At 53.3% G+C, this 15,318-nt stretch overlaps 1 protein-coding gene across 1 annotated transcript in view; it reads left to right on the top strand.

The window, feature by feature from the left end:
• AP2B1 (adaptor related protein complex 2 subunit beta 1) overlaps positions 1-13,302 on the top strand; it is a 50,749-nt gene extending 37,447 nt beyond the window's left edge. Inside the window, exons 19-22 of the mRNA XM_066634732.1 lie at positions 2,599-2,683; positions 3,806-3,892; positions 9,611-9,765; positions 9,915-13,302. Coding sequence (XP_066490829.1) covers positions 2,599-2,683; positions 3,806-3,892; positions 9,611-9,765; positions 9,915-9,989 — 402 coding nt within the window. The 3' untranslated portion in view covers positions 9,990-13,302. The remainder of the gene's footprint in view (positions 1-2,598; positions 2,684-3,805; positions 3,893-9,610; positions 9,766-9,914) is intronic.
• Positions 13,303-15,318: the final 2,016 nt, after the last annotated feature.

Here is a 15,318-nt window from a genome sequence, read left to right as displayed (position 1 = left end):
GCCCCAGCTGGCCTTAGCATGCTAGAATGAGCCCTTGATTTGAGTCCCTGAACATGATTGCTCAAATACACAGGAGAAAGATCAGGTTGCAACAGTTCATTGCACCCTAGGACCTCCCCGCCCCCCCCCCAAAAAATCCATGTATCCAACTGCCAAGTTTGTATACCTAGAGAGTCTGTCGCCCATAGGCGAACCTTGCAGTCACAGATAGTGCTCACTGGGGTGGAGAAACTAGGGTCAAGCAGGGGTGCAGAAGGTCCAGAAAGCAGGGGGGAATGGTGAGAACAGCAACTAGTCAGGCAGACAGAATCTTTTCCAGAATCAAGACACTGGCGGGCAAGAGCAGTGGAAGGCCTGGAGTGAAGCTCAGAGGCTGGAGAACCAGTAAACCGATTGGAGGCCTGGCAGGATCCTGGGAAGATCATTGAGAACTTGTTTTGGCCACGTCTCAGCCCCTCTCCAGCCTTAACCTCCCCCTCCCAGGTCCCACCCACTTGCTGAGAAGAGAAGGAGGGGCATGCAGTCAGTGGGCCAGGAGCCCAGCCCTCCAGTGCCCCTCTACCCGTGGAGCATTTGGCAGCACTGGTGAATGGGCAATGGGTGACCCGGTCCCTCGAGGGAATCGGGCTCCAGGGGCACAGCCTCCCTGAACAGACCCGCTCATGTGGTGGAACGAAGTCTGGGAAACCACAGAGCTGAAGAAACACTCAGCGAAACACTTGAGAGGGTCCGGCAGTTTGCTCTCTACAGTGCTCACAACTCTCAATGTGTTTCAAAATGTGAAAAGCCTGTTTCAGTCTTGAGGTTGCCTTTGTGAGACTGCACCAGAGGTCTGGACCGTAGTTGACCTGGACACAAATCTCCCCACTGCTTGCTCACATGCCCAAAATGGAGCTGCTTGCAGGGCAAGATCTCGCTTGGTGACACCCTGCCAGTCTGACACCCTCCTTCTGACTCTGCCTGCACCTGCTGCAATAATGTCTGTAGGACCTTTTCTACACTCCCCCCCCCCCCACACACACACACGTTCAGCCACTCTCAGGCCATCTGCTGGCAACTTGGCTTCCTCTCAAGTGCAGCTGAGGGCTGACAGGACCAAAAGTCCAGCTTCAAGGACATTCAGCTCTGGGTGTGGGCACTTTCTTGTGCCGACCCTGGAACTGGTCCGGGCACTGCGAGCTTTGCAACTTGGCTGTCTTGGTCACCAGGCAGAGACATTCCATGTTCCGAAATGAGATCAGTAATTTTGTTTTGGCTGGAAGGAAAGCCTTGGGTAGGACCCAGGAATGGGGCGGGAGCCTTGTGGAGGTGGGACCACAAAGAGACATGCTGGTAGGAAGAGGAGATGCAGGATGGGGAACCGGAGAAGGATGAGTGGCAGAGGCCTAAGCCTGGTGTGGAACAGGTGGGTACTCTAAAGAAAGGTTCTCTGGCCCTGTGCACCAAGGGCCGGTGTTGGTGGGAGTCGGGTAATTATTTGACAGTCATCCGAATGGTTTGACTGAGGGGTGGTCTCTTGCCATCCAGCTCCTCCACCTGGAGTGGAAAGCCGGTTCATGGGGAGCGGGAATCCTTTCAGAGGATCCTGGAACTGCCCGAGCTCACCCGCCTGCTCTGGGGAAGGGCTGTGCAACCCAGGGAGCCTTTTCTCAGCCAGCGCAAAGTCTTGAGGAGGGGGGTGTCAGCACCAGGAGGCACGGATAGTCAGTGGCCTGCCTATGCAGGGACCCTCGGGCCAACTTTTTGGTTGAGGCCTGGGGAAGTGTGTCACTGAAGACTTAGCAACACACTGTTTGGCAGCCCTCGAGGAGGTGGGGGTAGGGCATGCGTCCAGCCACCCTGAGCATGCCGGGCTTTCTGCGCAGGATTGGCACTCTTTCCTCTGCTCCTACTCCTGCCGCGTGCCCTGGCAAGCCCTTGTGGTGGATGGCAAGGGAGGCCGGGAAGCAACTGATAGCGTATGCCGAGAACTCCTGCTCAGGGAGCCTTCTGGGCGCTTCCAGCTGCAGAAGGCACATCCAGGTTCTTGATTATGCTTTTGGATCTTCGCTCCCACAAAATCCAGTCTGGTTTGCTTGGGTGGCTGCTCAGGACCCTTCCCTGTGCTGGATCTCAGGGCTTCTTGCGCTCAGGCTGACAAGAGCCCGGCAGGATCCAGGCCAAAAGGTTTGCCTCACTGGACTTGTAGCCAACCAGAAGCCTCCGGGCACAAGTAGGGCGTGAAGGCAAGAGCCCTGTCCTGACGCTTGCCTAATTGCATACTGTGAGGTAGACTGCCTCTATACATGGAGATTCCATTCTGAACTGCTACGATGAATAAGAACATGGAGAGAGACCTCTTGGGTCAGACCGAGTGGGGTCTACCTTACCCACAGTGGCCTGCCATGTACCTTCAGGAGGCCCCCCACATGGCCCCAAAGTGACCATTCTCCTGCATTGCTTGCTCCCCAGCAGCTGGCACACAGGGGCCTCCAGGCCCTGAACACAGAAATGCGTAGCCAGCAATAGACCCTTCTCTTCCACGGACTTGTCCAGGTCCCTTGGTTCAGAAGCAGGGTATACATTTGAGAAGTAATTATTTTCTGTCTCCCGGTGTAGGTGGCTGTGAAGAACAACATTGACGTCTTCTACTTCAGCTGCCTAATTCCCCTCAATGTCCTCTTCGTCGAGGATGGCAAAATGGGTGAGTGAGGGAGCAGCCCCTGGAGCCTGCTCTCTGTCTCTTGGCCCCAGAGATGGCAGGGTGGGGGGCAGATCTTGTTCTCCTACTGCTCATAGATCCCGGAGCAGGAAATGAACCAGAGCAGTACAGGAGGATGGGCAGGGGGAGGGGATCGAGACAGGAATGGTGAGATGCTGTGACTTCTGCCACCTTTTCTGCAATAGCCAAATTCTCCTGTGGCTTTGGCTTCCCAAGGTCACTTCACAAATTCTGTTCAGGGGCAACCAAGTCAGCTTTATCACTGAAGGTGATGCATAGTTAATCAAACATACATGAGCATAACACATGAGATTAGAAACTGTCTGAGCAGTTGAAGTGATAGCTGAACTTGCGTGCTGTTGAACCAGTAAAGATGATTTGCACCATGGCCTGTTGTGGTCACATCAATTTTAGGCATGTCAAAGCTGTTGTATTCTTTGAAGTGGATTTAATGCAACAATTTGAAGATGCAACAAGATCTTAGTAAAGGTGTTTGTGCCATTGATTTAGGAGAGTCACTTTTGCCTGCCAAGGAAGTGCACAGGAGTGGTGGGTGGGTGAAGGTGAAGGGGTGGGTGGGTGAAGGGAATCGATGAGTCCATGTGGGATGGTGATGCACCTGTAGTGTTTTCAAAGCCTGTCACTTAGGCCATGCCTTAATTTGCCGTTTGCATGCCGTTTAAAGCACTAGTGATTTTTAGGGTGATCTTAATTCCAGCGTGTTTGTTGTTTTGGGGTATGTCCCTGCCACTCTTCACATGACAGTTATAAAATGGCAGAGTGTGAGTGTGTGTGTGCACAGAGGGGAGTTTTCTCTTGGCTCCAGGAGGCTAACCAGCTTGGGGGTCTCTTCTTCCCCCTCCCCACCTCTTAATCCGCATGCATTAAAACTGCCCCAGAGATCTGTGGCACGCTTCCCTTGAAACTCTGGGTTTCAGTGTGCTCTGCAGTAGGCTGGTGCCAGGAGTGGGCCCAAAGTGAGGAAGTCTGGGTGGGGATGTGAGGAAGGAACCTGTGCCCGCCCACCTTCTGCTTAGAAAAGCAGGCCACAGGCAGCTGCTAAGAACAGGGCACTCATTCCTCCGTTTCTTCCTCCCCGCGCAGAGCGCCAGGTGTTCCTTGCGACATGGAAAGACATTCCGAATGAAAATGAGCTTCAGTTCCAAATCAAAGAGTGTCATCTGAATGCTGGTGAGTGGATGAAGAGCGGTGGGGCTGCTCAGTGGCTTGGCTGCGAATCGGGGCTCCCCCCATCTTGAATCACACAAGGTGTTCTTGGGCCTCAGCCTCCCTCATCACCAGGATGAGGTTATCTGGTGTGCTCCTTGGGGCATTTGGTGGGCCGCTGTGAGATACAGGAAGCTGGACGAGATGGGCCTATGGCCTGATCCAGCGGGGCTCTTCTTATGTTCCCTGGCTGCAGTATGAGGATGACAATGCTTACCCTGCAGGGTTATTGGAAGGATTCCGTCAAGATAATGCAAGTGAAGTTCTTTGCACGCTCAGGAAGCCCTATAGAAATGTGGCGTATTATAACAACAACAACAACAACAGAGGTCTCTTTTTGGTCACGTTGCACGCAGGCAGATTTGATGTATAAATTCTGCTTCTGGCTTTGGAAGAAGCTACTATTTTAACTAGGCTTGAACTAAAATCTCCCCTGCATCACCCTGCCCTAGTTTGATGCCCTGTCCTCAGACGGAATTAAGTGAGGGGCTCTTGGCCATTTTTAGGGCAAGACAGGAGAGCTGCTGCCTGCAGCGCTGCTGTTCCTGCCAGCCGTGCTGTTTGCATTTCCCAAAAGCCACTCAGGAGTAGCGCCATGTGGCAGGGTGGTGAACATAAGAAGAGCCCCACTGGGTCAGGCCAAAGGCCCATCTAGTCCAGCTTCCTGTATCTCACAGGGGCCCACCAAATGCTTCAGGGAGCACACAAGACAAGAAGACACAACCTGTGTTCTGATGCCCTCCCCTGGTCCTGGGAGGCTTCTGAGAAAATGGAAATAGCCATTGCCAGAGGACCAGAGAAGTTGCTGCTGTGTGGCACTGTCAGGAGAAGCAAAAGGCAAGGGGTGGTGGTCCTCCAGCCTCAATAAGTTGGGACCCATCCTGTGTTGCAGCCCTGATCACGATGGCACATGTACATGCTCACACTGTCAATTGCTTTTTGGGGGTGGGCAAGAGGCACTTGGAATTCAGTCTGTGGGGCTTCCCTGCCAGGCCAGACATTGTCCTTGGAGCCTGGGGCTGGAGCCTCCAGGGCTAACACTGAGGCCTGGCAATCTGCTATGGATGATGCCTGCTTAGGTCTCAAAGGCCTGTTCAGCTCCCAACATGGGACTGTGAAATGGATAGAGGTGTTTGAAAACAGTGTTATTGACCTGACTCAGAAGTAAGCCCATTGTATTCAGTAAGACTTCGGCTTTAATCCTCTCTTACCAGAAATAAGTACTTCTAGAAATGGAGCATCAGCCTCTGTGATTGATACATACTGACCACATCCTAGCCTGGGCCAGAACCACACCTCTCCCTGTGACACTGAGGCTCCAGCTTCTAGCTGCCTCCCTCTTAATTTAGCTCCTTTCCAATCTCTTCTCACCCTTCCGGCCTAGATCCCGGCACACCTTTCTCCCTCAGCATCCTCACAGTCCTTTCCGTGCTCCTTGCGAGGGCGCATTGCAGAGCCTCTGAGCAAACACGATGAACCCCCCACCCCACGGCCATTTTTGGCTCTGGCAGCCGTGGGGCTTTAAATAGAGACTTTCCCGCCCTGTTTTCTTCTCGGTGAAGTTCTTTTGACATCCAGCAGCAGAAACCCCGGCTGCTCGGAATACAAAGCCCCTGCCTTGCCATTGTTGACTTAATTGTTATGTTTGTGGCTCTCTTGACATGTTTCGCTCGCTTAGTCATCCTTGGAGGGTGACCTTGTAATTGCCGAAGGGGGTGGCAGCAGTAGGTGGGGAGATGGGGAGGCATCCTGGAAATGGGGCAAATGGGCAACTTGATGTTTATTGGCTGAGAAGCTTCAGCTGGAGCCGAATGTAGCAAGGCACACACAGGGAGGGTGTGTTGGTTGCTTATGAAGCTTTTTCAACTGTTCTCAGACCCTCCTACTTCAGAAATGACAGGCCTGTCTTTTGTGTGTACATGGTGATAATTGTTGTATTGTGGAACACTGAAAACAAGTGTCAAGGGAAGGGAAAGCGCAGCTGTTGGGGGAGTGGAGCAGAGCAGCCCTCAGGAACAAAAATCCCACGCTTTTGCTTTAGAGAGAGTGTGTTTGGGCAGAGGTGCAGGCTGCACAACTGAAAACCCTGTGTTGCAAAGGCTTAATATCCTGCTGCTTTTAGCATCATTATTTTCCATTTACCATTTTGATTTCAGTTGGTTTTTTACCCCAGTTTTTTTGCAAATACAACCCAAAAGTGCAGGTTTCAATACATAAAAACCATAAGGAGCCGTGTACACCACCCTGAGCTCCTTGGAGAAAGGGTTGTATAAAAATGTGAAAAATAATAAATAAGAATAAATATTAATATTAAAACAATATAGTAGTCAAATAGCTGTACTAACATGGAAGGTGCTAACCTGTTCATTGCTAGTCTCTCTCTTAAAATTGCAGGTGCTAATGCTTTAAGTTCACCAGTCTTTAGCTTTCTCTTGGTTGTCTTGAGATCTAGAAGCTTGATTTTTTTTTTTTTTAATGAAAGCTCAGACTTGTCAGGGTGCAGAAGTCTGCACTCATTTCCACCTGTGTGATGGAAGAGCCGTGGTGGATGCAGGGCCCTCTTTTCTGAGTGTTGGTTACATTGATCCTGTTTCCGCACAGCCCTGCAGCAAAAAACATTTGTGTCCCAATTGTTATCTGCAGCTGTTTTCCTGGATCAGAGAAAAGGGAAGACCCTGCCTGACTTGCTGCCATGAAAGAGGGTGGCTCCTTGCAAGCGAGCTGTCTCTGGGGGAAGCCAGGGTGTGTGTGTGTGTGTGTGTGTGTGTGTGTGTGTGTGGAATCTGCCAGTCTGCTTCTGTTTGCGGAGAGCCCGGAAAATGGGTCATGTCAGATAAACAAGATTGTGTTGCTTCCTATCAGTTCAGGCTGGCTTCCCCATCTCTGGAGCTGGAGCTTTTTCTCCCACAGCAATTACAGAGGTTGCTGTCACGGTCTCTTCCCCTCCCCCTTCTCCCACTCCACTCAATTGCGTGTTGCAATCAAGCTGCCAGATTCAGCAGAGAAAGATAGAGGTGGCTGCCGCGTCTCAGTCTCTCTAGACCAGAAGAGGGCTGCTAGCCCCAGTCTTAACACTGCTCGGATGGCCTGCTGATCTCTGGTTCAGTCAGAGGGTCACTAGGGAGTCAGGCTGTTGGTCCCTGTAGCAGTGGGCACTCTGGGGTCTCCAAGGAGAGGCGTTCTCTGCCAGCGATTGACCCTGGAACCTTCTGCATGCAAAGCAAAGGCTCTTCCTCAGAAGGATTCAGGAGAGACTTTCCTAAGGATCTGGGTTGGGGAAACCCTTGAGTTGGCTAGAGAGGGGGCAGGCATTCTCAGGCCTACGGAGTCTGGAAGGGGGTGCCCTGCCAAGCCGTGGCAGAAATGGGAAGCGAGAAGGTCACAGGTAGGGTTCCTGTCATCCCGTTTATGGGATGGCATGTGCACATCTCACATCAGTTGGATCTTTCTGCCCACACTGAGTTCCAGTCTAGAACCAGGCCAGACCATGGGTCGTTCTTGCCCAGTATTGTCCACTGTGAGTGGCGGCAGCTGTCCCAGGGCTCAGGCAGGGAAGGCTGTTTCCACCCCTACTGCTGGAGACCATTTCAGCTGGAGGTGCTGCTGGGACCTTCTGTGTGCGAAGCATGGATGACCTTGAGCCCCTCCAGGTAAAATGAGCCTGCCTCAAGCTGAGCCAGAATGCTGGTCTCTCTGGATTGGTGCTGGCAGCAGCTCTCTGGGCCGTGCTCCGTCCCTGCTTGGAAATACCAGGGAATGGAATTTGGGGGCCTTTGGCATATGTGGCCAGTGTGCTCTCCTGCCTCCATCCCACTTCTCCGCTTTGGTGCCGGTGTCTGAGATTGGGAAGGTGAACGGGCCCCATCTGAGCCCCGGCTGCCTGCTATGTGGCTGTCCCAGTCCTCTCTGCTCAGAGCCTGCTGCCACTTCAAGAAAGTGTCTGTTTATAAGGACTCGAGTCACATGCCCTTTCCGTTCTGCCGTGTGCGTCAGGCACCGCTGGGCAGCGTTGCCTAGCAACCTTGCCTGTTCCCCAAGAAGCTGACACTGGCCTTGGTATGCCTGGGGGGGGGGGGGGAGGTTGGCTAGCTAACATGGCTCCCTGTGAATAGAAACGGAGTGCCCCAGGATCCCCAGTGCATTCACTCAGCAGTTCAGTTTATCTAGTTTTGCTACTCTGCCTGTTTGTGCTGGTTGGTCTCTGCCCCAGAGCACTTGCAGTCATCATTGTCTAACTACACAGTCTATCTGACTGGTTTCAAATCAGCTTTATGGTGTGGGGGTGTGAAGCAGCTCCCTTAAATTGACAACGCGCCATTAAAAGTATGGCGTCGGTCTAGATTTTGGGAGTTGGTGAGTGCGGGGCTAGTGTTGCAGGCTGCTTGGGGTGGAATGGGATGGTTTTGCTGGTTTCCACCCCGAAGGGGCATGAGGCATTTCTGCCCTCCAGGCACCGCAGCTGCTGTTTGAAATGGGGTGGGTGGGTGCCTCTTCGTGGCGCATTGCTCTGGATAAAGTTGGAGCGCGAGGGAAGGAATTTCCACTCTGGAAAAAGCAAGTCACTTGTGTCTCCTGGTTTCCACAGCAACCAAGGAAAGGCAGGGAAGCCCATCGGGTTGCAAATCTGGGCTCGGTGTGTGTGTATGTGCTCCAGAGCCCAGCAGGGAAATCAATGTCTTTGAGGTGCTCCCTTTCCAAATCGGCTTCTGCTGAAGGGATGTGTGTCGTCTTGCTAGGTGGTGGTGGGGGGGGAGTGTTTTGCTGCATCTCCCTGCTGCACTCTAAACCAGAGATTCCAGTGTGGGGTCTGTTTGGTCTTAGTGGGCTTATTTTGCAAAAAGTGGAATGTGCAGGCAGTGGAAGGGCAGGTTTGTGTACTGAGAAAGCTGTAGGGAATAGCAGGGATGTTCTCCTGCTCCCCTTTGCACTTAAGAAGCCTTGCAGTTGGGAGCTCTTGTGGGGAGGAGCAAGAGAACTTCCCCCTTTTCCTCACTTTGCCAAGAACTAGGACATTGGTTTAAGAACACCCCTATCCCATAGCATAGTAGTAGAACACATGCAGAAGTTCCCATTTTCAATCCCAAGACTAAGAAAGATCTCTGCTTCTCATGGCCTCCCTAGGCTAGGACAGTTTCAAGTCTACCTGCCTGCTGAGATTGTCTGGGGAGGCTCTGCGTCATATACTATCACTGACCAAGAACTATTTGATGTGCTTGCAGGACAGGGCCTTGCTGGTGGTTGGCCACCTGTTAAGTCCCTGCTGTGGGAGACCCATGAGACGTCTTCCCTTCCAGGAGGGTCCTGGAAATTCTGCTACACCAAGACTTTGAGTAAAGATTGAGGGCAGGTGGGACACTAATGATCTGTAAGAGTACTTCAAGGGGACCCTGCTGGTTTGGTCCAAAGGGACCTCCTCACCCAGCGTCCTGCTTCTCACAGTGGCTAGCCAGGTGTTTAAAGGCAGGGAGGCAGCAGCGCCCCCATGCCTGGCATTCAGAAGACCGCTGCCCCTGAACACAGAGGCTCCACCAAGCCATCACACCTCGTAGCCTGTGGTGGCCCTGTCCACCCTGTGAACTTGGCCTTGGAGCAAGGATGACCCTGCCACTTCGGGCACTTGGCCCCCATTGCGTGCAGTCTCCCCAGGTCTCTCCCCTTGCTTACCTCCCTTCTGTCTCACAGACACTGTCTCCAGCAAGCTCCAGAACAACAACGTTTACACCATTGCCAAGAGGAACGTGGAGGGCCAGGACATGCTCTACCAGTCCCTGAAACTCACCAACGGCATCTGGATCCTGGCCGAGCTGCGCATCCAGCCAGGCAACCCCAACTACACGGTAAGGCCTCTGCCAGCAGGAGCAGGCCGGGGCGGGCAGAAGAAGCCTCTGCCCTTCGGTGCCATCTTCATCGCGGCCTCCCTCCCGGCAGTGCTGTCGCTGGTCCGGTTCGGGTTTTGCACTGAACCCTCTCCCTCTGGTCTTCACAGCTCTCGCTGAAATGCCGGGCCCCGGAAGTGTCGCAGTACGTCTACCAGGTCTACGACGCCATTTTGAAAAACTAACGAGCCGAAGCTGCCAGTGCACTGCGGGCGCAGGGATCCGGGGCGGGGCCACGCCTGCCACCCCTCCGCCAGCGGAGGCCAAGAACGCTATCTTTCTCTCTCTCTCTCTCGATGCGGGGAAACGAAAAAGCAGCTCTGTGTTGTGTCTCAAGATCTCAGCCCGACAGGCTGAGAAACCCAGGTAGCAAGTAGTGTCTACGTGCCGGTAACTGTAGGGGATGTTCCGTTTGATACTCTTAGCGTCCGTGAGAAGTTTGTATGCGCTCTGCGCTGCCGCCCATGTGCCCATGCTCCTGTGCCATGTCTGTCTTCTTCCGCGTGCTGTCCTTCCTGTGGGCTTTCTCCATCTCGTGCCAACGCTTTCGTGTTTTCTAAAACCACTGTAGGCCTCTCTAGTTGACGTTTTGTAAGTACACCTTCATTTAAACTCACACACACAGCGCATCGCCTCTGAGCAGGCCAGAGCACCCGAGGACAGGCACACACTCCGCACTTTATCTTTTCTACTGATGTATTTCTGATTGATGATTTAAAATGAAACCGTTACTTGGCTGCCTGATGCATGGAGGGAATAAAGGCTCGCAGCCCCAGGTGATTTGGCCCATGGGGAGTTTGCAGTCCACTCTGCCTCTCCCAGGTTGAAAATCTCACCTGTCTCCAACATCTCTGGGTCCCAATGGCATGCAAGTGTTTTCAGAGGGAGGATCAGGCTAAAGGTACTTTGAGCCGTGTGGAAAGGACGATTGCACCTTGGTCAGGTGTGAATGCTGGAGGGCGTGGGGGGGGCTGATTCTCTCTCCCTTCCCAGGCTTGTGCACATGCTGGTCCTAGGGGCTGTATTTCCTTATGGACACTGCGCAGGGGCTGGGTGTGATGCATGACACCTTAAGGAAACGGGAGCTGGGAGCAGCAGGTGGCTGGAAGGGAAAGGGCAAGTGTCTGAGGCTCATCTGGCTAGTTAGAGGTTTTTGGTGAGGTGTTCTGCACTCTCAGTTCAGCTGCCTTCCCCTTTTCATTGTTATGGGTCCAAACCAACTGCAGTTGGAGGGCAGAACTCCTGCTGCGTCCCTCCTCCCCCCCCCCCATTTCTCTCTCCTCACTGGAATGTCAGAGATGGCTCTTCGGTTACTGCCAGGCACACACAGGGCACAAGCTGTAGCCCTGTCCCAAAGGAGACGGCCACCCCAGCCATTCTTGTGCCACACTGCAGAGTGTCTGCTGCAGCCTGATCTCCTGCCCTCCCCCAGCCCCATGCTTGATGTTGACTAGCAGCTCCCTTAAGCACTGCAGGAAGCAAAGGCCCCTCTCTGGGGCCACCAGGTCAAGCCACTAGCACTGCAATACATCCCCTTGCTGAGGAAAGATGGGGCAGTACCCCTCCCTGCCTCTTCATGCCCCCGCTTCCATCCTGCATGCTCACCTCCTGGCACGAGCAGGCAGGTCTTTGGCTTCCCAACATCTGCTGCGCTTGAGCCAGTGTCAAAGCTACACGTGTGCTTCCAGCAACCTTCAGCAGCACTTCCCTCCCTGTTCAAGGAGGAATGCAGATGCATGGGGCTGTAGAGAAACCAAGAATGGTGCAAGCATTGGGGGGGGGGGATAAGGGAAAAACCTGTTCCAGCCATCCAGCTGGCTGCCGTTTCAGCACCTTTGAATCCAGAGCATGGCAGGAGCCGAGCCCTGTTTCTTTGGGGTGGAAGTGGCAGGTAAATCTCCCTTGGAGAAGAAGAGCATCTTGTGCACACATGCTATAAACCCTGACTGCAGTCGGGCTTTTAGAAGCAGAAAAGGCCTTGCAGAAATGACCTGGGCTGCCGAGCGCTTGCCTTAGTCCTTGTGTGCTCGACTTGTAAATGAGTCAAGTTCCACTTCCTGCAGCACCCAGGGTCGCCCCAAGTTCTGGCAAGAGAGCCTCCACAGCTTGAGCCTCATCTTGGGAGCCACTGCCCATCCAAGAACATCTCATCTGGTGTCCCACCTCTCCTCCAGACCTCCTAGGGTTGGAAGATGGCTGTCCAGCACAACCGGACCCAGGCCAATGGCCGCACTTGGGCTGTCCATCCCCCGGACATGGTGAAACTTGTTTCTGTTGCTTGCCTCAGGCCACAGAAATGGAAAGGGCCTTCAAGCTCCTACTCGGCCGTGGTGTTCAACCTGCTGCCTGGCCATTGCACAGCAAGTCCGCTCAGTTGCTGGTGGTGCCCCCTGGTGGCCACTGGCCCTGCGCTGCAGCTGCCTGGTTGTATGCACAGGAGGGCCTACCACAAACATCCCCAGAATTGATTCCTAGGTGACAACACGGGCTTTTCTGGCTTGGGGACAGGGGCCAAATGGCAGTCTCACTGGCAGCTCTGCTCGTGCACAAGATGGGTTTTTGCTGGGGAGCCCCAAAAGGAGGCGATATTGGGATGTAGCAGCGTCCTAGTGCTTCTTGGGGAAAGGGCAGCAGCTGGCAGTGGTAACAGCCGGCAAGATCAGCATGCCGGACTCAACACCCCTTGTGCTTGCCAAAAGGCAAGGGGCATTTTTTTCACAAGAGAACTTGTGGATCAGCCTTATTCAGGAGGCCTTCCAAACAGCCTCTCGCAGCCACTCTGGTTGAGGGCAGGAGGTTTGGGGAGCTGGTTTCAGAGGGTCCTGATTTTGGAGGTTCTGCTCCACCGTATCTCTAATTGTGGAGGAAAAGAAATAGGAAAAGGTGTGGGGTTGCGCTCTGTGCCCTGACGCCTGCCTGGCTGCATTGGTGAGCCGTTTGGGAATGAATGTTCTGGACGGACAAAGGGCGGGGTCCTTCTCCAAGTGCTCTGGATAATTCGCACAATTAACTTACGAGGTGCAGGGGTCCCGTGCCCTTGTGACTTCCCTCCTGAACGTTAAAGGGGGCAGGAATTTCACACTGCCCTCAAACATTTGTGTGGCTTTTGGGGGTGTATGTGATTTATTGTGATCTCATCTTGTGGTTACGTGAAATACTTGGGGTGGGGGGGGGAAGGACACTCCCCTTGGGGTAGCTCCTCTGCTTCCAAACCACTGGCGTGAAATGGGTGGGAGCATCCTTGGGTTGGACGAGCTGCTGCTGAAGCCTGGAGTGCCTCAAAGGGGCAGGCGATGCCTGGGAGGGAGGAGCTGCTGGAAATGCTTCTGCCACGTCCTGTCTCTTGTCTGCATGCTGTGAAGTGTGGTGTGGAGGGGGGGGGGGGTCGGTGGCTCTGTTGCTCACAACTGCTGTCATTCCATTGGCCAGACACATTTGATGGGGAGGGGGACAAAGCTTTGCCTTGTATCATCAATAAATGTAATTTACACAAACTGACCACCTGTGATGTCTCTTTGCTCGGGGCAGGGTGAAATATGCGGAAGGCGCTGATGGGGGGGGGTGAGGCTGGTGCTTTTTAACAGGGTTCTGGGCAGCTCATTCCCATTTCAGTTAAAGTTAAACCACTATGTGTGGCTGGTATCAGTGGGGCCTCTCACTGTGGGACTGGATTGGAGGACGCTTTCAGCTCCAATGCAGAAGTCGGCATCATGGTCTGGAGTTGCAGGCACATTGGAGAATCCCTCCCTGCTCCATGTAGTGGGTGCTGGCGCCAGGAGAAGGGAGGCCTGCCAAGGCCGCCATTTCCAGAATGGATGCTGGGGTCTATCGTTCAAGAAGAGTGTCGGGTGTTCTGTCCTCCCTCCTCCCAGGTCACAGAACTGCAATTCCCTGGGGCAACAAAGGTGTTGGGGTTAGACAGATTTAAGTCTGGGCTAAACGGAGGCCGGACATTCACACTGTAAGGGCCTTGCTCAGCTTGAAAATTCTGAGTTGGGAATGGAGAAGCCAAACAAAACTTTAGCACACTGGCTGAGACTTCACCTGCTCCCTCACTGCTAGCCTCCCTCTCAGACCCCAACAAAAGCATGCAGGGAAGGATCTAGATGGGCTCCATCTCCATAATGTCCGGAGCATCAGTGTGTCCTCCAACCTGCTCAGGAAAGGGGTAGCAGAGAGAAGGACCAGCGAAGCAGGCAGCGATTCCCCTGTAGGGGGACCCTCCAGGCTTAGAAGTTTTGCCGTTTGTTTTGTGCTGTTTGTGAGAGGGGTTTGATGCGATGCCGGAGGAGCAAGTGTGCTCGGCATCTTCTTACCTCCATTTCCAGCCCTGCAAAGAATAAATCTCTCCGTTGCAAGAAGACCCTCAGGATGAAACTGCTGCGGAGGAAGATGCCCCTGTGGCTGCCTCTCTGTGCTTTGAGGCCTCTTTCAAGTATAGTCAAGAGGCTCTTCCCCTCTGTGGCTTCTGTCCTCTTCTGCTTTGTGGCCCTCTTCCACGCCAGGGAGTGGAGTGAGCACTGCCACTCTGCTCTCTGAGGCTACCTCCTCAGTGGGCCTCATGGTTGTGCTGGCCCCTGCTTCTGTGGCAAGGACTTTGAGTCCAGAATGATGCCACCATAGAGAAGATCCATTCTTGAATCACCCACCAGTTTAACCTCTGGTAGAAGTGGAATGTGGGGCAGAGCCTCCCTTGCTGATCTTAGCAGGTGGACAGATCATTGCGGTGTGGCTGGCCTAAGGCCCAAACCAGGCAGAGCTTTAAAGATGACAAGGTTTGAAATTGTGCTCAGAAGCAGAGCGGGAGAGCCAAAGCAGGTCGAGAGGGGTCAAAATGGCACGACCCCCAAGCAGCAGCTGTCTGGGCTGGGTGAAATCTCTGCGTCCAGGGAAAGGGGGTGAGCAGTGAGACTTATTGAGCTTGAACCTCCCTTCACCAGCCGAACGAGCTGAGCAGGGGAGTGATTGTGGGAAGAGACATGAATGTGAATTAAAATCGTGCCCATTTGAAAAATAGATTAGTTCAAGCCATGAAATGACTCTCAGTTATATTTTGATCCCACCCTTCTTCCAAGGAGCTCAAATGGGATGCTGTCCTCTTCCCCTCCACACACGCACTTCTTATCTTCACAACAACCCTGTGAGGTAGTCTAAGCTGGAAGAGAGCAACTAACTCAAGGTCACAAAGTGAGCCTTAGGATTAAGCCATTTCTGCCCAACTTTGCATATATGCAACAGGGATCAAATGTATACCCCTGTGGGCTGGGCAGAAATGAGTTAGGTAAGGATAAATCTCACATGTGGCATTTCACTGAGTAATAACAGAGAGGCAGATCCCTGCCCCAAAGAGCATACAATCTAAAATTTGACACAGAGGAGGCAATAGCAACAGAGAAAGAGGGAAGTGAGGTTTAATGGGGAGAACAAAGTTCAGCAAAGTTGTGGCTTTTTGTGGTGGTGTGTGTGTGTGTGTTTGTGACTGTTGGTTGAAAGACAGGATAAAAATATCCTTTC

This window comes from Tiliqua scincoides, chromosome 8 (genome assembly GCF_035046505.1).
Source record: "Tiliqua scincoides isolate rTilSci1 chromosome 8, rTilSci1.hap2, whole genome shotgun sequence".
In the NCBI taxonomy this organism is placed as follows: Eukaryota; Metazoa; Chordata; class Lepidosauria; order Squamata; family Scincidae; genus Tiliqua; species Tiliqua scincoides.
The sequence above is the reverse complement of the archived record's forward strand: the minus strand, read 5'-3'. Positions and strand labels throughout refer to the sequence as shown.